This window comes from Delphinus delphis, chromosome 19, assembly GCF_949987515.2.
Source record: "Delphinus delphis chromosome 19, mDelDel1.2, whole genome shotgun sequence".
Lineage (NCBI taxonomy): Eukaryota > Metazoa > Chordata > Mammalia > Artiodactyla > Delphinidae > Delphinus > Delphinus delphis.
The window spans coordinates 8,603,688-8,630,225 of record NC_082701.1 but is presented as its reverse complement, the minus strand read 5'-3'; the positions used below and the strand labels follow the sequence as shown (position 1 = coordinate 8,630,225).

At 54.6% G+C, this 26,538-nt stretch overlaps 1 protein-coding gene and 1 non-coding gene across 2 annotated transcripts in view; one reads left to right on the top strand and one right to left on the bottom strand.

The window, feature by feature from the left end:
• MGAT5B (alpha-1,6-mannosylglycoprotein 6-beta-N-acetylglucosaminyltransferase B) overlaps positions 1–26,538 on the bottom strand; it is a 68,135-nt gene that overhangs the window by 33,063 nt on the left and 8,534 nt on the right. Inside the window, exons 3-8 of the mRNA XM_059998137.1 lie at positions 21,720–21,867; positions 10,464–10,579; positions 9,859–9,932; positions 8,664–8,834; positions 7,661–7,825; positions 6,783–6,952 (exon numbers count right to left, since the gene is read on the bottom strand). Coding sequence (XP_059854120.1) covers positions 6,783–6,952; positions 7,661–7,825; positions 8,664–8,834; positions 9,859–9,932; positions 10,464–10,579; positions 21,720–21,867 — 844 coding nt within the window. The remainder of the gene's footprint in view (positions 1–6,782; positions 6,953–7,660; positions 7,826–8,663; positions 8,835–9,858; positions 9,933–10,463; positions 10,580–21,719; positions 21,868–26,538) is intronic.
• On the top strand, positions 12,577–12,649 carry TRNAE-UUC (transfer RNA glutamic acid (anticodon UUC)). The gene has a single exon. It is a non-coding gene; the product is annotated as a tRNA-Glu (tRNA).

The window sequence follows — 26,538 nt, the reverse complement described above, 5'->3', positions numbered from 1 at the left end:
CAGATGCAGCTGACGGGAGCTCTGGCTTCATCTCTCCTCCCGTCTCACGCGCAAGGCACGGGCGGGACTGTCTGACATGCCCAAGCTGCAGTCTGATCAGGGCCCATTGTCCCTGCACGCCACCGCTCTCACCCCGGAAACAACTAGCAGCAGCAAAGCCAGATGTAGGTTCTGTGCATTGCCCCAAACATCACTCCAGTGAGTCGGTTAATTAAAACACCAAAACACGAGGAGCAGAGAAAAGCGGCTCATCCGTCCGGCCTCGTCGTTGAGTCAGTGGCCAAGACATCTGCCATGAACACCTGTGAATAAACTGCACAAATGTACAGGCGGCATCTTGGTCCTGCGGTCTTCCCCACGAGGGGCATTTTGCCAGCCCAGGGAGACGCTCTATGGCAGGACCCAAGCTGCGACTCTCAGAATTCGGATTACCTTCACATCCCGTTGACCTGTTTTCACGTTACCCTGGTGCCACCTGCATGCAACAGCTCCACAAGGCTGGGAGGTGGGGTCCGCAGATGATCCCGCCTCCCGCAGAACCCATGGCAGTGCCATGCCTGTATTCATTGGTATCTCTGCCCACAAACCCTTTCTAGGTTCAAATGGTCACCGTCTTGTTATGGGTTGCACTGTGCACCCCTCGCCACACCCCCAAAACCCCAGAATGTGACCTTATTTGGAGGTAGAGCCTTTACAGAGGTGACCAAGTTGAAATAAGGTCATTAGTGTAGGTCCTGATCTGATATGACTGGTGTCCTTATAAGAAGGGGAAAATTGGACCCAGACACATACACAGAGAGAATGCCATGTGCAGATAAAGGCGAAGATGGAGGTGATGCTTCCACAGGCCAACCAACGCCAAAGATCGCCAACAACCGCCAGAAGCTATGGGAGAGGCCTGAGACAGGTCCTCCTTCACCCCCTCAGAACCAAGCAACCCTGCCAACACCTTGATCTCGGACTTCCGGCCTCCAGAACTAGGAGACAATACACTTCTGTTGTTTAAACCCCCCCAGTCTGTGGTACTTTGTTATGGCAACTTTAGCAAACTAAATCACATCTGTATTTTAATCTCCACTCGAGGAAAGGCCTGCATGTACGCAGCGTCCGGGTGGTCCCAGCAAAGAATCAGTTTGAGGAGCTCATAGCCCCAGCCGACAGCTGTCACCAGGAAAGGGCGTGGCATGAAGTACACTCCAGGGCAGAGGTTCGCACGGATGTCCTGGGTGGGCTGCGAGAGGCCCCGCTACCTGGGCCACCTCCAAGGAGTACCTGCCTGGCCTGCCCCTCCACTTGACCCCGACCCTGCAACCAAGGGCAACATTGGTGCTTCTGAGTGTGCAAATGCAGGCTCGGGAGGAAGCCACACATCTTTAAGGCGCTGAGCCCTTACCCCAGGCCCTAATCCTACTTCTCGGGACCATGCACACATTCTGCAATGTCCTAACCCCACAGCTATCCTGCTACCCAGACTTGGGGCGGGGCGGGGGGGCATTGAAAAGCCACAGCCTCAACTTTCCTACTTCCCAACCGTCACTGCTCATTAGATCGTACATTGCCTGGGGGAGCTTTGAAGACTTGATACCCGGCGCCAGCCCAGATCACTTAAATCAGAGACGCCAAGAGTGGGTCCAAAGGTCGGTGTATTTCTAAGGCAGCTTGGCTACAGCCAGGGTTAAGAATCGCACCTGAAACGAATTCCAGCACAGCGGGCGCGGCTAATTTTATAGATACGAGCGTGCTGTCTCCTGCGGAAGGTGGTTTTCTTTTTTTCAATTTTTATTCGTTTAGTTGTTTTAAATTGTACCTGCTAACAGATTTAGAAAGAGTCTTCCTGAGACTGTTTCCTGAGGTGACTGAGCTGTTTACACAGTTCTGCCCTGTCTGGGCAAGAGTCTTTGCTTGTACCTACACCCCACAGGGAGCCAAGGGCAGAGCTGTCTGGGCACAGCCTTGGGCCTCTGCCCCTTTAACACACTGCCAAGCGGAGGTGGGGCGACCTCTCCCTAGATCCCCTGCTTCTGGGAATTTCAGATCCGTACAGGCTTGGCGGGAAGTGACACACTGGTGGAAAGATATGGATTCTCTGTGGGGTGTGTGCGTGTGTGCATTGGGGGTGTGCGTGTGTGCATGTGTGTGCCATGGGCTGCATGTCATGCACGGGGTATGTGCGTGTCCATGTGCAAGGGTGTGTGTTTGCGTGTGTGTGGAGGCGTGCGCCCGTGTGCAGGGGTGTGCAGGGGTGTGCATGCGTGGGGTGTGCACATACAAGGGTGTGCATGTGTGGTTGTGTACAGGGGCGTGCATGCACGCACGTGGGTGCATGTGTGGAGTGAAAGAAATGGCAGCAGGGGCATATTTCAGACTCTGGCACTTTTCACCAGGGCCTCACTTTCAGGGCCTCCCAAGTGCAGTGACCCCCATCTTCACCGCTCGGGCCCTGTGATGGGCAAAAGCAACCTCACTGACCATAGGCTCAGCTCCAGCCGGGCCAGGGTGGCCAGAGGAAGAGGAAGTGCTCTGGGCGGGTAAAGACTCAGGGTCCAGGTTGCAAGAGGAGACACCCCAGCACGGGCTGAGAAGCAGAACAGCTGAGTTAAATTCCTGCCTCTTAGGGAGACTTGCCATAACCTGCTCTCTCTCACGGAAGGACAGAAGGACGGTTCTCTAAGTGTGATGTTGGGCTGTCACAAATGCACGGGAGCCTTCCCATTCCCTGAGGGAGCAGTAAAGGAAGGAAGTTCTCACCTCTCTGGCCCCAGAAGATGCACGGTCAGAAGGGAGGAATCCAGCTCAGCGCTGTTTGATAAACGTGAGTTCATCTAACCCTTGAGGTGGAGCTGGGTCCGTGGTGTTGACAGAAGGATGCTTCACACTGACAGAGGACTTGTATGTGGCAGAGTCTGGGATGAGGGCTCTGAACAGTCCCCACCCCCAGGATTCTTCCCACTGCATCTTGGGGTCTCTGGTGACCCAGGGGACCAGGGTCCCCCGACCCTTGCCTGCTGTTCTGCCTGAGGCAGGTCTGGCTTCCCACGGCACTGGCAGTGCCATCCTAAGTGGCCTAAGACCTCTTTGGTGTCCCACACCTCGGGTCCCTTTTCTCCTCCCTCCCCATCCCCCCACCCCACCCCATCTGAGTTTCCCCGTAGGAAGCTTTGAGGCCAGGGAGAGATGCCTCTTTTCATTATTTGCAAATGTTAGCTGCCTCTGCAGTGCTCTGCTCCACACACAGTGTAGACACATCTCCTGAGCCCTCGGATCGGGGGGAGCAGGGCCGGGCACAGCTTAGCGAGCAGCAGTGCGCTCTGGTGGGCAGCGAGAGGGCACACCGCTCTGAAATGGCCCGCACAATGGCAACAGCTTGTCTGACGACGAAATGCCACAGGGATGTGCCGGTTCCCTCTCCCGGCACCGGGTAGCTAGTTTGACGGTTCAGCACCGGCATATGGGGACAGCTCCCGGCCTAGTTCCTTCCCACTCTGGTGACATTCAAACAGATGGGGCAGAGGTGCCGTTTCAAGGCGGCACCTCCTTCCCCAGAACCTGCTGCCCCCTCCCCACCGCCGACCTGGGATGGGCCTCACAACGCTGCCACAACCATGCAGCCCCTTCGTCGGTCCCTGTCGCCTTCTCCCCCTTCAAAGCGGACCCTCTTCCACATGCACACTTACATGTTCCGTTCCCCTCTGAAGACACTTTCCATCTTTACTAGGCCTACTGGAGACAAGCGCATCAACTTAAAAGGATGACTCCAGAGGGGTGAATTTCAAGCCATGGGGATGTAAACCTTCAAAGCACACCCCAGTCTCAGCCTCCCTCTCCCCCTACGCTCTCTCCGACTGAGGTCACAAGAAGTTCTACCTGAGTCACTGGCAGACTTTAAGCCTCAGGGGAGAACTGCAGAGGCTGACTAGCTGCCCGAGACCAGCGCCCCCTGGGCCCTGTCGACCTAGGAGTGTCGATGGCTCTGTCCCCATCAGCATCCTCCTCTCTCCAACACTTCCACGCTACACAGCACCAGCACTCGTGGTCGGGACAAAATGCCAATCAGAAAAAGAGAAAGACTTCTAGAACCAACAGACCATCCGGCTGGTGGGAGGGCTCTGGAGAGGAATCACATTCTAGCTTGAAAACCACCTGAGAGTAAGTTGATGGGCTGATGGAGAAAAGTTCATTTGCAGGCGAACAACTCAGAGGCCTTCCTTAGTTATGCCCTGGCACAAAGTGAAGACAATCTTATCCCAATGCCAGTGAAAGGAACAGACATTCACCAAGCACAAAATCCCAAGCCGTAAAGGAAATATTTGATAACTTTGATTACATTAAAATTAAGACCTTCTGTTCCTTAAAACAAAACAAAACAAAAGACCATAAAGCAATTACAAAGACAAGCCACAAATTAGCCTTCGAGGATTTTAAAACACATATCCTATACACAGGATTTATACCCATAATATATAAAGAACTCCTCCAACTCAATATGGAAAAGAGAAACACGGCAGAAAAGTGAGCAAATGACGTGAAGTGGCATTTCATCAAGAGGAAACAAGGAGGGCCAAAAATATAACCAACTGCTCAGCCTCATCAGCTGTCAGGGGTACAAGTTAAGACCATAACAAGATACTACAATACCACTCCACACCCCTAACGAGAAAGTCCGATAACACTAAATGCAGGTAAGAATGTATCCCACTGGGAACCTACACACGCTAGGACTGGACTGGTACAGTCACTTAGGAAAACAGTTGGCATTTTCTTGTCAAGCTGAATTTTCAGACACCCTAAGTCCCAGCAACTGTGCACCAAAGTCTATACCAAAGAAAAAACTCAGTCTATACCCAAGAGAAACTCTGATCCAAGGACACCAGGTGACATGTACAAAATGTCCACCACAGCATCATTCAAAATAACTTGGAAAGGACTCCCCTGGGGGTGCAGTGGTTAAGAATCCGCCTGCCAATGCAGAGGACACGGGTTCGATCCCTGGTCTGGGAAGATCCCACATGAAGCGGAGCAACTAAGCCCGTGCGCCACAACTACTGAGCCTGCGCTCTAGAGCCCGCATGCTGCAACTACTGAGCCCGTGGGCTGCAGCTACTGAAGCCCACATGCCTAGAGCCTGTGCTCCACAACAAGAGAAGCCACCGTAGTGAGAAGCCCGCACACCACAATGAAGAGTAGCCCCCGCTCGCCACAACTAGAGAAAGACCACACAACGGAAGACCCAATGCAGCCAAAAAAGTAAATAAAATTTAAAAAAATAATAACTCGTAAAAACAGGGGAAAATGTCCACAGACAGGAAAAAGTGATAAATAATTATAGTACATTCGCACAATGGAATATCATACAGCACTGAACATGAATGAAATAGGGCTACAGGCAGCAATGTGGAGAAATCTAATAATAGGTGGAGAAAACAAGTCTTGGAGGCTACAGACAGCAGATGTCATTTTTACAGAGCTCAAACCAAACGAAAATAAGGGCTTCCCTGGTGGCGTAGTGGTTGAGAGTCCGCCTGCCGATGCAGGGGACACGGGTTCGTGCCCCGGTCTGGGAAGATCCCACATGCCGCGGAGCGGCTGGGCCCGTGAGCCACGGCCGCTGAGCCTGTGCGTCCGGAGCCTGTGCTCTGCAGCGGGAGAGGCCACAACAGTGAAAGGCCCATGTACCGCAAAAAAAGAAAAAAGAAAAGAAAAAGAAAAGAAAACTAAACAATATATTATTTATTGATACATGAATTTGTAAAAAAAACAACTAATTTTTTTTTTAAAAAGCAAAAGAGGGACTTCCCTGGCAGTCCAGGTGTTAGGACTCTGAGCTGCCACTGCAAGGGGCAGGGGTTTGATCCCTGGTCAGGGAACTAAGATCCCACATGCCGCACGGCCAGCCAAAATAAATAAATAAATAAATAATAAAAAGCAAAAGAATGATAAACACAAAATCCAAGTTCCAGGTTTCCTCCAGGGCCGGGGCAGGGGTGGGGGTGGGGGGTGGCGGGCAGGACAGAGGGATGGGCAAGAGGAGTCCCAGGCGAACATGAGAGCCCTGGTAACATTCTCATTCTAAAGGTGGATGGAAGAACCACGGGCGATCACTCCATTCTTGTACTTCATGACATACGGTACATATATTTTTGTATGTATCAAATATCATATAATAAATATTATTAAATTAAAGAAGAAAAATCTTACGTATTTCTACATCCCACAGATACAGTGGTTAAAATAAACCTCATCACACACACACACACACACACACACACACACACACACACACACACACACAATCCTACCCACTCTAACCACTAGTCTCCCACCTCCAACAATATCAGAGGGACCCTGGAAAGGCAAGCACTGGAAGGTAGGCATCGCCGGCCCACCTCACCACCCTCCAGGTCTTCCTGGCCCCCAACCCCCAGAACAGGCCCAGGAAGGAGCCCCGTTCCAGAAGAGGCCCCCTGAGGCTGTACCAAGTCCACCAGGACAGCAGGCAGAGGGGACCCCATCTGCGTGACATGGCTCAACTCCACAAGCCAGTAGTGGTCAGTCCCTGAGCACAAACAGTAGCCCCGAGATGGAGACCAGGACCCTGTTTGAACAGCACTACGCAAATACACTCGCTTGGTGCAGTCCCCAAAATGACTAGGCATCAGCGATGAGGACGGAAGGGCAGGAGGCAGACTGAGCAGCCGGAGGAGGGAATTAGGAATGTCTCCATCCGACAAGCTCCCGGGCGACGAGGGACTCCCCTTCCTCCCCTCCGCTCCCCCGGCACTCACCTCTGCAGCTCCTTCAGGGACACCGTGACCCGGAGGCCATGGCCCAGGACGTAGAGAGCAGCCAGGATGTCTGCCCACTGCACCATCTCCCCCAGCGGCCCGCCCTTCAGCACCCGCGGGCTGAACACGTCCCCAGACTCCTCCGTCAGGAAGCCAATGTGGACAAGGACCTGGTTGTGGGGAGGGGGGCACAAAGGATCAGCACAGAGAAGCAGCAGCCCTCAGCCCTGCTGCCCCAGGGGGACCCGGCCAGCGGAAGACACTGTGTCCAGGCTGTGCCTGGAAGGGCGCTTTCTGGCACCAGAGCACAGCGGAGGGGCCAAGGGGCAGAGTGACCTCGCTGGAGACACAGGTGAACAAGACAGTCACATCCTGCCCTCTAGGCGCTTACGTTCCAGATGGAAGAGGTAGACAACAGTAAACACAGATAAGAGATAATTTCATGAAATGATAAGGACTCTGAAAGAAAGAAACAGGGTGATGAGAGAGTCAGGTAAATATTTATTGCATGGATGGATGGATGGACAGACAGATGGACGAACCAATGAACGAAGGAACTTCCCCCAAACAGGCTACATTATTCCCAACATTCCAGGCAAATGCCATGACTCTTCTGCCTGACAAGAATTAGATGTCTACAGACTGCAGGACTCCTAAGGCGGAGGGGGTGTCACTCCGCCCCAAACATGAAAAGGGCCAGGGCTACCGCATGCATCTATCCAGACTCTGCCTCCCCCTGCCCGCGGCTCAAATTCCAACAAATGCAATCAAACTTTTGTAAGGGTAGACCCCGTGTCTACTTGGCAGCCTGAGGCCCTGAGCTCCCTTCCTAAGCTCTCTGAGCTCAGCTCCTTCAATGCACATAGAGGATAAGGTACCTGCTTCTGGTCCCGCCGGGCGCCCCCCAGCTTCTGCGCCAGGCGCTGGGCAGCCAGTGCCCACTGGGCCGTGAGCCGCTTGGTACGTTTCTTCATGAAGATTAGAGACTCCTTCCCGCTGCCCATCAGCTCCAGGAGGTGGGATAGATTGCTCCGGAAAACTGCCTGGAGGAGGGTCCAGACCTCAGTTCTCTAATCCTCCACCCAGCAGCCACGACACCGCCATTACCCACTGCCCTGGGCACAGGGGCTGGCACCTTCCCCGTGAGGCTGGGCCTGTTCTAGCTTCTCCACCTTTTTCTGTTTTCTTGTTTTTTGTTTTTATTTTTTGGCTGCGACCGCCCGGCCTGTGGGATCTTAGTTCCCTGACCAGGGATCAAACCCGCACCCCCTGCATTGGAAGCGCGGAGTCTTAACCACTGGACCGCCAGGGAAGTCCCTCCCACTTTTTCTGAGAGGCCCACCAGTCCCCACAGTCAGGGAGCCCAGCTCTCCTCCCCGCAACACTCACTCCCCAGCCACATTGGTCTGTCCCAGCCCAGCTCCAATCAGCCACCCGTCCCGAGCCCCTCGTGAGCGGGTCAGCTATGACAGTTCCCAGGATCCCAGCCACGACAAGGAAGCAGTAGGTAGTGGTCGGAGCCGGGGCTCCAAGGGCAGGGAAGCCAGGCCGCCTTTCAGTGGAGCCAGAGTAACTATATGCCTTGAAGAAGTTAACTCAGCTCTCCAGACCTCAGATCCGTCATCTATTAAATGCGATTGCATAAGGACAAATAAAGTGGCACACAGGAAGTCCTCGATGAGTGACAGCTATTATTACCATTATTCCAGTCCATTAAGGGGGCACCTCCAGGGCCCCAGCCTGCCCCTTAAGCAGCCTCGGCTTGCAGCATCCTGCAGAAGTCGGGACGGGCACCCGCAGGCTGGCGGGCTGGGAGCAGCCCACCCACCTGGCAGAGCTGGCTGGCAGCCCCGTGCCGGCCCACTCACCTCCCACACCTACCTGGACTTTGGGGAGGGGCTTGCGGGCTCTCTGGGTGGCCGTCCGGTTCCTCCAGGGCAGCGGGGGACAGAACCACTCGACCTCACTGAGGTAGACGAGGAAGGAGCACTCGGTGCCGTCCACCCCGAAGAAGGCGTAGCAGGGGTCAGAGGTCCAGCGGGCACGCATCCACTGTGGAGAGGGCCAGCCTGGGCCAAGGAGCCAGCGCCAGCCCCGTGCGCACCCTCGGTGAGCCCCTGCATGCATGTCCCTGGGGACCCCGAGGTCCCCCAGGACAGGGTCTCCGGGGCCCACACTAAAGACGCAGCAAGGCTAGAAGCAGAGAAGAGAGACTAGACCGGGGCCCTAGGACCCAGCCCTGTGTCCTGGCTGCTGAGAGCCTCAGGGAAGGCCAGACAGGACCACCATCGCCCAGGCCCAGAAAGAGAAGGACCCTGGGGGAATGAGGCCAGTCCAGGACACATGCGGCCAAGGTTCCAGGGGCAACAGTGGAGGTGCAGCAGCTCAGGGCCTGGCTGGTCCCTCTTCCTTTGTCCTCCACCCGTAACCAAGAGCAGGGTTCAGCTGAAGCCAAGGTCAGGGAGCAGCCTCTGAGGGGGGCCAGGGCTGCGGCCAGGGCAGGACTCATCCACAGTGACCCCCACCTGGTCCCCAAGGAAGGGGTCTGCAGTGCCAACACCCCACGCTCTTAGGGATTTCAGCACCAGTGAGGGGGCTGGCTTTTACGCCTGTGGACTGGCTCCCCGGATGGACAGACTTCATGCAGCCAGAGGTGGGACCCTGGAGGCGGGGACAGGGAGGGGGTCTCTCCCTCCAGCTGGTCAGCTGGGCCGGGAGGGAGGGGGAGAGAGAATGAGGTCCACATCGTGTCTGAATTTGTTGGGAATCAGGCTGCTGGTGGTACCATACGTATACTCAATAGTTCGCCTGCTGTAAGAAAGTACTGAAAACCCTGCAACGTGAGCCATCCTGGCACATTTGGGTTGGTGCCCCAGGCAGATGGCCCAAGCAGAGAAGTGGTTTCCCTGAGGCGGGCCTCTGCCAGCTAGTGCCAGGTTCTGAGTCCAGAGGTCAGGCAGAGAGGCCCTTGATGGGGGATATCCCTGCCAGGAGCAGAACCGCAGAGCTAATCTGGGGTATGGCCCCCGCGGAGGAGGCGCCCCCGGTCATCCCCAGCCCCAGGCCCAGGCCTCACCTCTACCTTCCCTGAGCAGTCAGGGAACTTGGGGTCGCTGGGTGCCTCACACTGGTCCCGCCGGCCTTCAGACACTGCAGGGAGAGAAGGTCACCTTGCTGAGGACCTGGGTCCAACGAGGAGCGCGGTAGAGAAAGCGTGAGGCAGGTGGGCTGGTCTGGGGTGGGGCAGTGCAGGAGCCCACTCTGCCCTTGGCCTGAGTTTTCTCCCCTGAAAGGCCACCGCCAGGGGGTCCCTGTGCCTGGGGTTCCCCCTCTTCCAACGCTCCCACCCTCCTGAGGGGGTTCAGAACCAGTGCGGAGCTGGTCTGAATGGCTACGAACCAGCTTTCTGGACGGGCAGACCTCGGGCATCCACCCAAATGTACTCCTGACTTTTTGATGGGGGCAGAGGTAGGGCCTCCCAGCCTGATGCCCCCACATCAAGAGGAATGGAAGGGGCCGCCCAGGGACGGTGGGGTGAACCCTGAGGCACCCCGCTGAGAGCCAGACACAGGGCCCCCGGGAGCCTGGGCAGCTGCCGTGGGGAGAAATCAGGGCCCCACCCCGGACGTCCCACCCTGTACTCTGGCCTCCTGGGAGTAGAGGGGTGCCCCCGGCCCCCACCCTTGCCGTGCAGGAGCAGGCTGTGGCGCAGGATCTGGTCCACCTTCACGGCGATGTCCGAGACGTTCTGGGCTATGGCCTGGATCCGCTCCATGAGGCCGGCCCCGGGGGGTAGCCTAAGTGGGAGAAGCCAGGGTGAGCCTGCCGCGATCTCCTTCCCGGGCAGGGCAGGCCTCAGCCTGCCAGCAAAGGCAGCAGGACTGCAGGGCCCCCGGCACCCAGACACCGCCCTGCCCCAAACGGAAAGGTAGCGATGGGTAAAGTCAGGCCAGGAAATGGAGCCGCTGCTGCCCCAGCCCGGGCTGGAGGGGCTCGCTAACCATCAACGGACCCACGTGGCATTCATCTGGGAAAGCCTACATCTGCCGGTGCCAGGCGTGTCTGCACACGTGTGAAGGGCAGTGCCTGAGGCTGACATGGGCAGAGGAATTCCATTCAAGAGCCTGGACGAGATCTGTCTAGGGATCTCCAGGTGGTGGAGGCCCTTTTCCTGAGCACAGCCGGCTGCCCTGAGTCTGTTTTCTCTATTTTCTCCCAGAGGAATTGTATCTTGCCAAAGTAAATTCCACCCAGAGCAGCCTGGGGACTTGCCAACTATTAAACCTCTAGTAAATTACTGTTGGGTTCCCAAGAATGAATTCTTCCCAGGATCTTAAATGAGTTTACTGCCATAAACATCACGGCCCTCCACCTCATCAATACTCGTGCTGCCTTTATTTTTGGAGAATTTATTTCCTGGTGTTGATTACTACTCCCCTCTCAGAGAAGTTTATTAGACATCAGATGCAGTATTTATCTCATTGCCGAAACTTCTATTGAGACAGATCCCACTTGGCTGGCACGTGGGTCTCGGAGCAAGGAAGGCTCTGGAGGCCCTTCTCCAAGAAGCTGCTCACTTTTTCTGAAGACGATAATTCCAATTCCTTTGATTTTCCCCACCTCCTCTGGCTCCGCAGGCCCCGTTTAAGCTCCATTTATCCCTTTACAAGGACTTTATTGTAAGGTCTTTATTGCCACACATAATGAGAAATATACGAAGGAGGATTTTTCCAACCTGGGCTCCTCTGGGGTCTGTAAACCCCATCTCTCACCAGAGGAGGCAGAGTGGTGCCCCTCCTTGGCCACCTGGCCCCTCGGGCCGCCCCCCGCCCCCCCTACCTCTACCTTCTGTAAGGCGAGGAAGGGCGTGGCCCCATCCACAGAGAAAGGCAACTGGTATGGGAGACACGGAGGTGGGGGTGGGGACACAAGGCAGAGGTGACAGGAAGGGGGTGACAGACGAGCCCTCCACACACATACACACATGTACACACACACATACACACATGTGCACACACAGTCCAGTCCACTCTCTCCAAACTATAATGGAAAATGGCATTGCCTTTTATTCACTTCCTGCTGTAACAAATGACCATGTACTGGGGGGGCTTAAAGCAACACAAACGTCTTCTCTCACACTTCCGGAGGCCAGAAGTCTGAAATCAAGCTGTCGACAGGGTTGGTTCCTCCCGGAGGCCCTGAGGGAGCATCTGTCCCAGCTTGTGGCTGGGAGCAGCGGTCCTCCGCGTTCCTGGGCTAGTAGACACATTACCCCAGTCTCCTCCGCCTCTGTTTTCACTGTCTCCACTTGGCCTTCTTCTGTGTGTATCCGAATTTCCTCTCCTTATAGGGACACCAGTCATTGGATCAGGGCCTACCCTGATCCAGTACGACCTCCTCTTGATTTGATTACATCTGCCAAGACCCCATTTCCAAATAAGATCATATTCATAGGTACCGGGGGTTAGAAGGTCAACGTATCCCTTTGGAAGATACAATTCAACCTTCAACAACCTTCTATGAAATTACAAATAAGAATGAGCAAAGACATATAAGAGGATGTTTCTTTTGCTCAAGAAAGTCCTCAGGCAGGAAGTAGCAATATTTCTCCTTGGTCTTCAGATTGTCAAGGAATGCTATAGGGAAGAGAACAGTCAGTTCATCTCCAATTTACAGTGACACACAAGGAGATGAGCTGAAGCTCTGCCTCTTATGAGCTGTGTGACCCTGGGCAAGTCACTTAGCCTCTCTGTGCCTCCGGCTCTCATCTTTTAAAATGGAGGAGAAAGGAACTTCCCTGGTGGTCCAGTGGTTAGGACTCTGCACTTTCACTGCAGGGGGCCCGGGTTCGATCTCTGGTCAGGGAACTAAGATCCTGCAAGCTGTGCACACGGCCAAAATTAAAAATAAATAAAAATTTTAAAATAAATAAAAAATCAAATAAAATGGAGGAGATAGCGGCACCTCCCTCATAGCACTGGGGGGACTCAGTGAGGAAAGGAGTAAGGCACACAGGACAGCAATGCCTGCGTGAAAGCAGCCCTGCCTGTGTTAGCGATCATTATTGTGCAGGTGGGGTTGGAGCTGCAGCAGAAGGGATTTGGGCTGGACCATTGTTTCCCAACCTTTTCTCATTATCACCCCCTTAAGGAGCCTTTTTAGACATTGTTTCCCCTTCTCACCCTCCCCCCTTGAAATGTCAACTCCACGGTATTCTGCAGATCTGTTTACACACTATAGCCTGTGGAGGGCCACAAACCATCGCAGTAGCGAAAATTACAAGAGCCAATTTTCACCCTTCAGGGGGTGATACGCACCCATTGACAATGCCTGGGCTACAGCAGAGAAGGAACGTGATGACTGTGATGACCTTGGTGTCCATTGGGCTCTGAAATAAATTCTGAATGAGGGTCGTGGAATGCTTTCCCCACTGACCTCCAGGGACAGGATGGACAGTGCACTGCCTGGAAGGAGCATTTTGGTGATGGAGGGAGGCGGCCACAGGGTAGAAGGCCAGACCTGACAGCTGCTGGGCCAGGGCTGGCCCAGAGCACGGGCAGCTGAGGCCCAACAGGAGGGGCTCCCAGGTAGAGACGGACTGGCTGCCCTCCAGCTTCTAACCAGAGACCTTAGGGCACAAGTTACCCCTGTGTGGGACCAGTGGGGGTCCTGCCAGGTCCCTGGAAACTTTGGAAGGGATCCCACCTCACTTCAAGCCTTCCTGAAGTCACCTCTCCGTCCAGGCTCTGCTCCATCCACCTCTCTGGGCACCACCATGCCTGGGGGTGGCTATGAGTGGCTGGTTTAAAACCCCCAAAAGAGTCGTGCGCCTTCAAGAACAGGGATTTGCTTTCATAAGTGGATCCTGGTACTGCCCCACACGGGCCACATGCCCAGAGCTCCATCACTGTGCTGGGTTGAATAGTGTCCCCCCAAAATTCACATCTACCTGGAACCTCAGGATGTGACCTTATTTGGAAATAGGGTCACTGCAGAGGTAATTAGTTAAGATGAGGTCACACTGGAGGAGGGTGGCCCTAAGTTCAGTTACTGGTGCCCTTATAAGAAGGCCGTGTGGAGACACCCAGGGAGAAGGAAGCCATGTGACGATGGAAGCAGAGACTGGAGTGATGTGTCTACAAGCCAGGGACACGTGAAGCCACCAGAAGCTGGAAGAGGCAAAGAAGGATCCTCCCCTGGAGACTTCAGAAGGAGTGAGGCCCTACTAGCCCTAGGAAACGAAACACAATCACCATCTGCAGAATTGAGGGAAAACGGCTTTTAATCCACTACAGAAAAAGAGCCCAGGTTCTCCTGCCACCCTGCTGTCAGGAACATCTTATCTCCCACCCATCCTCCTCTTGCAGAAGTCCAGCCTCCATCTTGCTGCTCCTTTCATGGGAGATGAAGAGCCACGGGGGGCGGGGGAGCCCTTGACTCCTCACACTTCTAGGTCCATGACTCTCCACATTATTCGGAGACTTATTGGACCAAGAAAGGGCCCCAGAGTCTGAGGTCTTGGATTCAAGTCCTGGTTCCACTGGAGAGCTGTGTGACCTTGGGCAAGTTATCTAACCTCTCTGAACCCCTTTGATTTATAACCCTTTATATGAGGGTTAGCTCATATAAAATCTGAATAATCTCAACTACCTCACAGAGTGATTAACTGCAAGGATTAAACATGAGGCTGACTGTCAGGTGCTCAGCATACAGTAAATGCTCAAAAAATGCTTGAGATGCTTTTCTTTTACTCCCTACCTATAGTGGTCAGCCCATCCCTGAGAGGAAGTCTCGTAAGTCTAACTACGGAGCAAAGCAATTTACTTTTGGGGAGATTCAGCAATTTTCATCTGATAAGCATTTTTTGCATAAAACGTATCACCAGCCCTGGCTTTAAAACAGTGCAGATGGCATCTGTCTGATTTAACAAGTTCAACTTGTTCAAAACAGAATTACTTGGCGTCACTATTATTATACTGGACTTAGCATTTGCACAGCACTTTCTGTTTTCAAATAATATAGGATTAGGCTTCTCTCCCTGGGAAGCTTTTTTTAAAATGACAATCAAAGAAGATGTCCCGCAGCACATCTATGACTTGGGAAATGCTTCCGTGGAAAAGAAAAAGGGGGGATGGATTGGGGAGACGGTGTGCAGCTGCCTGCAGCTAACAGTGTTGTCACCATGGGGTCAGGGTGGTGGCGGGGCTGGCTTCCCCATCAGGCCCAAGCAGTTCAGTACCAGGGCCCATAGTGCTTTTAGGGGTCCACGAAAGTGTTTCCATTTCTTTAAACATCGGGAAACAATTGCAGGTCAAAGAAAAGGTTTTAATATGTAATGTTACTATATTCATCTTTCTGCCAATGCAGTCATAAAATATTATTTTGCTATTGGTTAAACTGTGTCCCCCCCGGTCCCACCCAAGTTTGCCCAGGGGCTCAGCCTTGCGCTGTCCCCCTCCAGGCCCGGGACTCTGTAGGTGCCTGGGCTCCAGGCTGAGGCAGGTTTGGCCCAGGCCTTGCACTTCCTCCAGTAGCAAAAGGTTCTTCCTGAACCAGTGTGGGAGGGGCCCCACAAGCACCCCAGCAAGAGGAGTGAGGTTCTCTGGCCCCAACCTATAATCTGTAGGTGCCAGGCCGGGGCAGAAAAGCTGGGGACATTCTGCATTATCACGCCAGCCCTAAGGGTCCAGCCATCCTCTCAGCCTGGTGAAGATTCCACCTCGCACCCCTCCCCCACCAATGTGATAGTCACGTGGTTGCCCGGCTCTCAGCACCAAGGGGCAGTGCAGACAAGGCAGGCAGGCTCGGCCCCCTCCAGCCCTGAGACCTGGGCCAGTCCTTTTCCTGTCTGAGCCCAGTTCCCTCAGATCTGTCAAATGTAGACCTGAATAGGATCTTCCTCATTGGGCCGCTGGCCAAGGTCAAAGTTCATAACATGTACCCAGTAGGGGGTAGCCGCTTTTACTATTCTCATCATTAATCATTATTACTGCTACTTCAGTTAGCTCTGAAACTGGCCCAGAGAAGGTAAAACGATTTCCCAACGTTGCACTGCAGGCGAGACTCAGACACTGGTGCTCCGGACCAGCCCTGCTCCCTCCCACTGTATTTGCAAAATAACTAAACATGCTCGGACTGTGAGCCCTGGGCCTCTGTGCACACATACTAAGTACCAGGCGTTCCACCAAAATGATCAATTCTTACTTGGAAAGTAAAAGAAGGCCAAGACAGGCCCCTGGTCACCCGCCCACCCCGCTCCTCAGCCCCAGGGAGCCTCCCTGGGGTATTCGAAGCGTTCATGGTTCTCTAAATCCTCAAACACCTATCTGAGCATTCCTCACTCGCAATGACAGATGGGCCACCAGCCCCTCCTGCTCAGGCGTAAGTGGCTTCCTAGAGCCAGCCGGCCTCCAAGGTGCAGCCAGCCTCTGAGCACTGGCCCAGGGTCCCCTGAAGAAGCAACCAACACCACAGGCCACCCACCGGCCTCAGGACACCCTGCTCCCTCCACCACCCAGGGCCAGGTGTCAGGGGTCAGAGCCAAGCCGGGAACTCTGGCTCCCCCCAGGACACCAGCTCCAGGCATCACCTCCCAACAGGCCAGGCCCCCTTGAGGCTCAGCCCCCTCCTCCCAGCCCCACGAGGCCATCGCTGATTCCAGCCCTCAGTCCCCTGGCCCTGAGCGCCAACTCTCCAGGAAGCCACAGGAAGGAGGGTTAATCTCTCGAGTTCCTCCCGTGATCTATGAGGGTTGCATTCAATTAATGAGATATTGATTTCTGCGCACCCAGCCAGCATGCTTGCTCGAGTTGTTATTTCACTATGAAACTGATCGCTTTCCTTTTAAAACACAGACTCGAGCTCACAGGGGCCCGCAGACACACGTACCAAGACGTGCTGTAGACAAACACTACAGCCAGAAACACAAGCACCACAGACAGGAGGTGTGTACTTTCTGGGTTTGTCTGTCTGTCTGTCTATCTGTCTACCTCTCACGCACACCACATGGGACACAGGAAACCCCCAGCCTGGTGTCCAGCCTTCCCTGCATTTTTACTGCTCTCCTCCTCTGCTTCAGCCCCTGCCTCATTCCCATCAGAGGTCCTGATGCTGTGAGTGCCCCCAAGCGATGACTAAGGACCTGCCTGCCCCTCCCCAAGTAAGACCCTCCTTCTCCCCTGCGCCAAGAAATATATATACACGTACGTGTACACCTGTTAGATGGATAGGTAGATGTCTTCCCACTATTGATAGGAAGAGAGCTGGAGCTGGACCGCGTGCGTGTGGTTTCATCACTTGGGGAAGGGAGTGGTACCCCATGGGCGGGGCAAAGCCGGACTACGGGGGATAGAGGCCCCACTGACAACCCAGGGCCCAGACTTCCCCTGGAGGATTTTCCTTTTTAACATCTCATATGTTTATTCTATTTAAGACACATTGAGATCCTGCTACATACGCCTTGTATCTTGCCTCTTTTACTTAGACTGTATGAATAAATACATTGCCGGTCAGTAAATCTCTTTTAAAACATATTTTTTAGTGGTTACATTTTATTCCATCACAGATATCCCCTACTGTACTGGCCCTTTTCCTAGTGTCTTCTTAATAGTAGTGCTTTTAAGTACCTTCAAAGTACATGTGTCTATTTGGCTGTACCCTCAAGGATAAAAGTCTTATAATTAAAACATACTTGTCAGTTTGATAAGTTAAACCATTTCTTAGGGTGGGATTTTTATTATTAGTGAGGCGGAAGTCTTTGTCCTGTTGAATGTACTTTTGCATCAAATTCTGCTCTGTTTGCTATAAACACTGCTATCTAAACTTTCTTTCCCTTTGTGTGTCCTGGATACATTTCTTTTTACTCTTAATGTCTGAGTCATTTGTTTTTAGGCCTGTCTTACAAATGGCATATAATTGGATGTTGAGAACCTCTGTCTTTATTAGGGATGTTTAACCATTCACACTTCTGGCACATTTGATAGGTGTCTGCCCTGAAGTGACCTTCTCACCCACCCGCCAACTACCCCCGACATCCACCAGTCTGGCCTCTCCCCAGCCCAGGAGCCAGACACGCTCCCAGATCTGTCCTGTTAGGAAGGGGCAAATCCAGGGGCTGGGCCCAGCACAGGGCCTGAGAAAAGTGAGGCATATCTTTTAAAATTGAGTCTGAAGTCATCTTAACAGGTAGCATCTCCCCACCCTCACACACAGAACCCCAGGGAAGCTACGTTCCCCGGCACCTGGACCTGCCAGTACAGAGATGGCCAGGAATGTCTAGGAGCGTTTTTGAGTTTTTAAATAAAGCTTTAAAAAAATTGGGGAAAAAACCTCAACTCCTTACCCACAGACAAGAATTTTGATGTATCTTCCTTCCTGCTGTCTCCTCTGCACAGGGACAGGGTGCGGGCTCCCTCTCCCTAAGAGGCTTGGACACTCTTTGAGGACAGAGCTCTCTGACTTCTGTCTCCTGGGTCTTCTCCACTCATCCCTGACGCTCCAGCCCAGACCCCGCACACAGTAGGCACTCAACAAATACGGACCGGCTTGAACGCAGACAGCCTCAAACCCCGGCCTTATTTGCCACTGCAGAGAAGCCTTATGGAAAATTCAGAGATCACTACTATTTGGTTTTAGGATACATAATATGATGCCATTTGCAACAAGTCTGCAAATAATCCCAAATTTTGTTTTCCTAGGCTAAAAAAGGCAAATTTGTCTTCCCTGAGGATAAACCAGCCGTAAGTGGGAGGCACAGCCCAGAAGCTTCCAAAGGGCAGAAGGAGGGCAGTGGAGGTTGTTCTTTTTTAAGCCACAGATAATTGTAAAGTGAGAAATCCAAGTGCAGGTCACTGAAGAGTTTGCTAGAAACACAGCAGGGTTCGCGTCTGCAGGGTTCTCGCCCGCCAGCTCCATGTTGACCACCGGAGGGGGATAAGGTGGGGAGGGGGCTGCGGTATTTGTGCACAGGGGGAGTGGGGGCAAGCAGCCCCAGCGTGCCCTGGACACACCCACTGCTTCTCGCCCTGAAACCAGAAGCAACAGTGTCCCTGAAATTTATGGCTCTGCCCTTGGGGTTTGATGGGCTCTGCTGGTCATGGTAGATTGTTGCTATTTCCTGGGGATGGAGCTGGAGGGGGTGGAGATGAAGGGCAGAGCATGGGAGGGAGGCAAGGCCAGGACTGGAAGAAACCAGAGACACTGAATGTGCTGGCAGGAGCACATTCAGGAGTCAGGCCTGCCAAGGAGGAGACCTGGACCCGCTGCCCTCACCCTGATGAACAGACCTGTGGACAGAGGCTGGATCCGCAGCCCAGACAGGTGGGAGCACAGCTGGGGGCAGCCGGGAAAGTGGAAAGGATGAGAGGGGGGCGAGGGGCTGAATCAGAGGGGACACAGCAGCATGGGAGAGAATCGCCCTGTGCACGTGGAGAAGAAGCAGTCTCACGCCTCCGGGGGGTGTCCATGGGAGCCCAGCAGCTTTGCCTCTGTCTCCTGTCTCTGCCACTGGCCCCTCTGCTTCCCCTCTTCCCACTCCACTAACCCACAGCTCTAAGAATAGTGTCCCAATGCTACTTACCACAGCTGACCCCTCCCAGACCCCACCACGCTCCGCCAGGGTGGCCTTCACACTGGTTCCTTTCCTCCAACACACCAGCTTGCTCCTACCCCAGGGCCTTTGCACTTGCTGCTCTCTCTACCTCAAATTCTCTGCCCCCCAGCTCCTCACGTGGCTGGCTCCTTCCCATCATGCAGAATTGAGCTCAAATATCATCGATTCCCAAGGGCCTTGCCAGACCGCCCTGTTTGAATAGCCCCTTTCCCAGTCACCCACTGCCTCATCCTTAGAACACGGCTCAGTATCTGACTTTATCTCATTTCTTTCTTTTTCTCGGTTACTGTCTGTCTTCCCCGCAGGAATGAGCACAAGGCCCATCACTGTGTCCCCAGCACCGGGAGCAGTGCCTGGCGCTTAGTAAGTGCCAGGACGTATTTCACGAGCAGACAGATCCCTTTAGTTTCTTCTGTCAGATGCTCAGTCCCTGGAGGGTGAGAGCATTTAACCGGGGACCCAGCACACAGCCGCACAGCCCACCCAGGGGCCCCGACTTCCCGCGGGTGGAGAGCTCCCACCCGGAGCCAGGCGCTGAGGTGGGCTCCTCACACCCACAACTGCATTTCATCCCAGGCTCCAGGACTGTAATTTTAGTGCCTACATTTTCCAAAACAAAAAAATCAGAGCAAAGGTCTAACAAAGGATTTGTTTGCCCTGAGCTGTGAATTAATTGATATGAAAAGTCTTGCAAAGGGATAGAAACGAACCCCTACGTAGCGAACGGCCACCAAGAGCACACCGGTTAGAAAGGTGGGGCCCTGGGGCCATCTGACCGGGGCCCCAGCGCCTCAGCAGCTGTGCAACTTTGAGCAGGTTCATGAACATCTCTGTGCCTCAGATGCCTCCTCTATGCAACGGGGATTGAAGCCCCCCATAGGTGGCTGTGGGATTGGCAGGATCATGGCGGTAACTCAATAAAGTGAGCTTTCAGTACATGGCGCCCCTTATGAGGACGGGGATGCTGACATCGGCTGACCTGACTGGGCACCCAGAACATTCAATCAGCAAGGCCTGTTGGGGTCGGGACCCACGGCCAGTAGTCCAGCCCAGGCAGCCTATGGGGCAAAGGATCCCCCCACTAGACCGAAGAGATGGGCTGTGCTTCAGGCTCCACCCAGCCAGGGCCCCTCAATGACCAGGACTCACCACCATCACTTGCTTTGATTTTGCCCAACACCGAACTTCAGAAATGCCTGGAACTTTGGCTTTTACATCACACACATTGGCTGAGGTATAGCTTTCCCACAAATTGTCTAAAAGTGTGGATTTCAAACATAATTTTTCAGCAGTAGAACACTTTTAGCAAATCACACCGGCCGAGGTATAGCTTTTCCCAAATTGTGTAAAAGTGTGGGTTTCAAACGAATTTTTCAGCAGTTAGGACACACTGAGCAATTCCATCTCATCAAGAACCTCAACACCTAAAAGGTCAGGTGCAGAGTGCCTCCCTGGGATGGGTGGGGTCCAAGCCTCCTCCCTCCACATCCAAGTCTGGGGCCCAGGACTCCCAGCTGGGACGGCCCTGACCTCACGTCCCCTCATTCTCTGGGATTCAGGAGAACCCGACACTTAAATGCACCATCTGGGTTCCTGGGGCTACACAGAGGCACGTGGGGCTGCAGCACAAAACCTTGGGGAACTTTGCACATTCTGGCCTCAGTGGGGGTAATATTTAGAATGAATAAACCAGGAAATCCTGCTTGCAAAGATGGCCCATGTCGGGGCTTCCCTGGTGGTGCAGTGGTTAAGAATCTGCCTGCCAACGCAGGGGACATGGGTTCGAGCCCTGGCCTGGGAAGATCTCACATGCCGCGGAGCAACTAAGCCCATGTGCCACAACTACTAAGCCCACGCGCCTAGAGCCCATGCTCCACGACAAGAGAAGCCACTGCAATGAGAAGCCCGCGCACCATAACAAAGAGTAGCCCCTGCTCGCTGCAACTGGAGAAAAAGCCTGTGCGCAGCAACGAAGACCCAACGCAGCCAAAAATTAATAAATAAATAAATAAAATACGGCCCATGTCCACAGGAGGAGGACAGGTGATCACTGTGGCCATCACAGCCAAGTGCATATCCACACATGCCCATCGACATGGACAGAGCTCAAAATCACCACCGTGAGTGAGAAAAGCAGGGGCAACATATGTACAATGGGAAGCCACTTAGGGAGGATTTATAAAAACCACACACTATGCATTGTGTGTGTGTGTGTGTGTGTGTGTGTGTGTGTGTGTGTGTGTGTGTGTGTGTATGAAATGCATTTCGAGGCCGAATCCCCAGCCCAGCACACAGTGGGGTGCCTCTCTCCCTCCCGGGCCCCTCACCTGTCCACAGGGAAGCGCCTGTCGCCGGCAGCCCGGTGTAGCTCACTGCTGTTCTCCAGTCTGGCCAGCGTGTCCATGCGCCTCAGCATCAGCTCCAACAGGTCACTCATCTTGCGGAGGACACCGCGGGACTCCGGCCCACCCATCACTGCAGGAAGAGTGTGGGTGCAGTCAGGCACAGCCCAAGCAGCCCGGAGGCCACCGGAGACCACCTGGTGTCTGGCGGGGTGGCTCAGACCCCAGCCCCACTCCCCATCTCGGGAAGGGGAGGGGCCAGGAGAGTGAGCCTGCCCCACCCCCTACCCCTGCAGGACAGGAATCCAGAGAGGCCTGGGCCCACCCTGCTCCCTACCAGCTGTGTGACATTGGGATGACCTTTTAACCTCTCTGGGCCTCAGTTTTTGCCACCAGCAAAATCTGGCTTTAGACATAATCTCAGGTCTGTGAGAAGACAGGGAAGGCCCAGTAGTGGGACAGGAAGCCCAAAACCCCCTAACAGCAAGTTCCAGACAGCTGTAAACCAGGGTTTCTAAAAGTGTGGTCAGCCATCCACCCGCACCTGAATCTCCCGGCCAGGCTGCTGAAGTCCAGATTCCCGGGCCCTCGCTGTCTAGATCTGCCAATGCAGATCTCTAGGGCATGGGGCCCAGGACCCTGCATTCTGCTTGCTCTTCACGTGGCTCAGATGCACAGGCTGTGAGCCCGTGTTCAAGGGGTTCAGGGCCCCAGCCACCTCCCATCCCCACCCACTCCCCCAGACACCACCCTAGAAAAACCACTGTGAATTTGTCCTCTCAACCCGGTCTTTGGGTTCCCAGAGATCAACTCCAGGGTTGAGGGGCCGGGATACCTTGTGAAGAATAAAATTAAATGAAAACGAGGTGCTTCAACCAAGATTCCATTAACCGGCCCGAGACTTTCCACAGTTTCCTTACTAATCACTCCCGATCATTAGCATCATGCCCGTGTGGGAGAGCAGCCCTTGCCTTCCTTTTTAATTAAATTTTGTGAAGGTTTTAAGCAGCGCCTCCAAACCATCCGTAGGTGCTCGGTTCCAGACGCTGCAATCCCCACCCGGGCTGCCTGCAAACCCCAGGGGCCAAGCTCTGAGTCCCTCTTAATTAATGAGCTGAAACCATGGGGACGCAGATGCTCCCCGGGACTCCCCAGGCTGCTGGAGGGGCGAGGGTGTCAGGGGCTGCCTTGGGTGGGGCTCCCCAGAATCAGACCCTGAGACAAGGGTTTGAGGGCAAGTCGTTATTTGGGAGGTGAAGGGAAGTGGGGAGGTGACCCAGGGACGAGGAGGCAGCCCAGAGAGGGCATGTCATCAACCTGGGGAAACCAGCAGGTGTAGAACCGGCCTCAGAGTTCTCCCCCGGGGGGCGAGGGGGCCAGGCATGTGCACACCACCTCCCGCCAGTCACCGCTTAAGGGCTGCTCCCAAGGACGGCCATGTTCTGGTACTTTCCACCTGCCGTGGGGTGGCAGAGCCGTCTCCAGCGTGTGACAGGAATCGTGAGGGCTGAGGACGTGGGCACCAACAGCATCTGCTTCTCAGGAAAGGAAAGGGTCAGGGCCCAGCGGACTCAGAGGGGCTACGGTGGACACCTGGCCTCTCACCTGCCTCTGCCAGCACCCCCTGCATGGCCATATGGCCAAGGGAGTCGTCATACTGCTCTCAGCCTCAGTGTCCCAAACCCAAGGCAGTAACACCAGGCCCTGTCTGCAACTCAATGTCAAGGTGCCAGGAGCGGGGCGGGAGAGAACACGGCTGGCCACTGAGGACCAGAGGCAGAGACGGGGGGAGACGTGGGGAGGTGGGCAGGAGGGGGCCGGTCTCCTCCGCTCCATGCTTGGGACTGAGCCAAGGAGGGGGGCCTAGAGAGGCTGCACGTCACCAGGGCTGCTTGTGACATTTCTGCTTTGCTTGTCCCCATATCCCCTGGCACCAGGCCCGTTCCAGTGACTGCCACCGCTTTCTCACACCAAGTCACCTCCTGGCTGGGTCCCCTGCCAGCTGAGCCCACCTGAGGTCAGATGGGAGGCCATGGGGAGCTCGACGGGGGGACCCAGCCAAGCATCAAATCCAGACCAGGGAGGAGTTGCAGGTTCCTCAGAGAGCCTGGATCCCTGGCTCCGAAGAAAAGGATGGGCATGAATGGGGGGCTGGGGGCCAAGGGGGGGGGAGAGCAGAGGAAGCGGAGGACAGACACAGGGTGGGGTTGGGCACTGGAGAAACTGGGCTTCAGAAGGAAGGAAGGAAAGAAACTGTCTCCAACCCCTCCCACCCGAGTAGCTGAAAGAGCTAATGGTCTTCCCACTTTCCCCTCAGAAAACTGGATGGATTTTTCAGTTGGGATCAGGAAATTTCACCATAGTGTTAAATGAAGCAAAACTGAGGTCTCTCCGACCACTCGGCCCCTCCCGACTCACTTGGCCTCAATCGGTTAGTCAATCAAAAAGCAAGATATAAATAGCTCCTTCTCTCTTTCAACTCCACAGAGCTGGGGACAACAGATGACTCTTTCAAATCACTCTCATCTTGAGAACAACCCCCAAAGCCCATCATTCAAACGCAATACCTTGCTTTCAACCAGTGCTTGGAGCACAGAGTAAAACAAGAAGGGAGTTCCCTTCATTTCAGCTAGAGAAATCCAAGCCCAGCAGATGATTTGTCCTGACAGCACTTTGCACAGCCCCAGGGGAGCCGCTCATGTTGTGGGCCACCTGATGGATGTCCTGGAGTTGTGCAGTGCACAGCCTGGCCGGCCTCACCGGGCTGCCCTGATCGCTCATAGCTCAGGCTGGGGTGGCCCCTTCCCCAAAGGAGTGGGATGAAAAACGGAGAGCGAGGCCATGGCTGGGAACATTCTCAGGCCAGAGCCTGAGAGGCCCCCCAGCCATGCACTCAGGCCCAACTGGACCACAGAGCCTGGGCGGCAGCTGGAACCTGAAACAGCACTCCAGCAGTGCTGAGGCACATCACTGCTCCTGGGGTGGCGCTGCGTTCCCACAATGCCTCAGGCCTGGCACCTGCCCTGTCACACGGCTGCCCTCTCTCCGGGCTCATCCCAAGCTTCCTTTTCCCCTCTGAGCTCACTGTCTGTGCCCCTCCCAAGATCTCACTGACAACCATACCCCACCCCCACTCCCAACCCCATCTCATTTCAAAAACTTCAAAATAGCTGATGGAGCCAATAACTGCAAGATCTGGCCTAGAGCTACAGCGGCCCCAAGAGCCAGACAGAGCCTGGGGGTAGCACTGTGGCCCAGGAAGCCTTGACTCCAGACCTGCTCTGCCCCAACTAGATGGGGGAAGGGGCATGTCACTGTCCTTCTCTGGGCCTCAGCGTCCATCCCCACCCCCCACCACGGTCTACAGCCTGGGACCCTTGTTTCTGCTCTTCCCCTAATTGCCCCCAGAGATCAGGGTAATAGAAAAGCCATCAGAATCTCCTTAGCGAGAGAGCTCTGTTTTGTTTTGCTAAAGCCCTGGGTGGGCCAGAGCTTCATCTAGATGCCGGGAGCAATGAGACAGAGAGAAACCTAAATGATGCTGCGTATTCAGCCAGGAAGACTGGAGTTTCCCAGCCCAGCCTAGGAGACCAGGAGAGAGGACAAGGCCTGAGGACATGGGCAGGGGGCAGGACAACGACCCAAGAGGGGCTAAGCAGGATGGGGGAAGCTCCGCTGCCAAAGGGATGACCCGTGGGGAAGCGTGGGAGGGGGGGCTGCGAAAGGCAGGGATAAAAGAGAATTGTCATCTGTTTGCTGTGCTGAGCAGTGGTCCGAACCCCACCCCAAATCCCCCCACCCCTGTGGAGGGTTTAGGGAGGAAGGTGTGTCCTTCCCACTAGGTCAGTGTAGGGGACACAGAGGAGGCAGGAGGGGAGACATCCAGTAGGATAATTCAGTAGAAGCAGGGAATCAGAGCAAGAGGTGACCAGGGAAACATAAGCCCCCTAGAGTATTTGGAGATATCTGGGGGTTCTGGAGTGCCCTTCATACAAGGGACGAAGCCAATTCTTTAAGAGTGTCAACAGAGGGAATTCCCTGGCGGTCCAGTGGTTAGGACTCTGAGCTTCCACTGCAGGGGGCGTGGGTTTGATCTCTGGTCGTGGAATTAAGATCCCGCATGCCACATGGTGCGGCCAAAAAGAAAAAAAAAAGTCAACAGAAAGAGGGACCCCAGAAGACCAGAGGGCTTATAGGCTGGGGCTAAGGAGACAGATCTCACATGGGTCTGTAAGGCCACCTCCATCAGACTGGACGAAGACACCCTCCCAGGACCTGGGGTTCGGGGGCCACTCCCATTGTCTGCAGATGGTACAGGACTCCAGGAGCTCCTGAGACCTCAGGAGACAGCCCCCCACCAACCCCCCACCCCCGTCACTTCCTGAGGAGCTCCAGGACACTAGGCACGTTTTCTGCCCTGGACGAGGCAGGGGGTGGGTCCCGGGAGGGAAGCAGGCCACACACAGCCAGTCCAGCCGCTCGGCCACATGACGTGCCCCCTGGATGCCACCGCCGGCCAGGGCTATCAGCAGAGCGGGTTCCCGACGTGCCTGCCCTGAGTCACCTCACCGCTCTCAGCGGCGGCTAAACTGAAACGTATTTAATGTGAGGCCCCAGTGACACATGGCAGAAGTCACACAGGTTCCCTCCATATTTCCATATAAATAAGGAAAGCTGGGATGCTGAGAGAGACAAATGGTCCTCACATGTATAGACAGGGGTGCTTTATCACCCGCCGAGGCCCCATCCCCTCCCCAGACATGCTCTCTGTTTCTCTCTCCTCTCTGCCCTTGTCCCCTTTCTT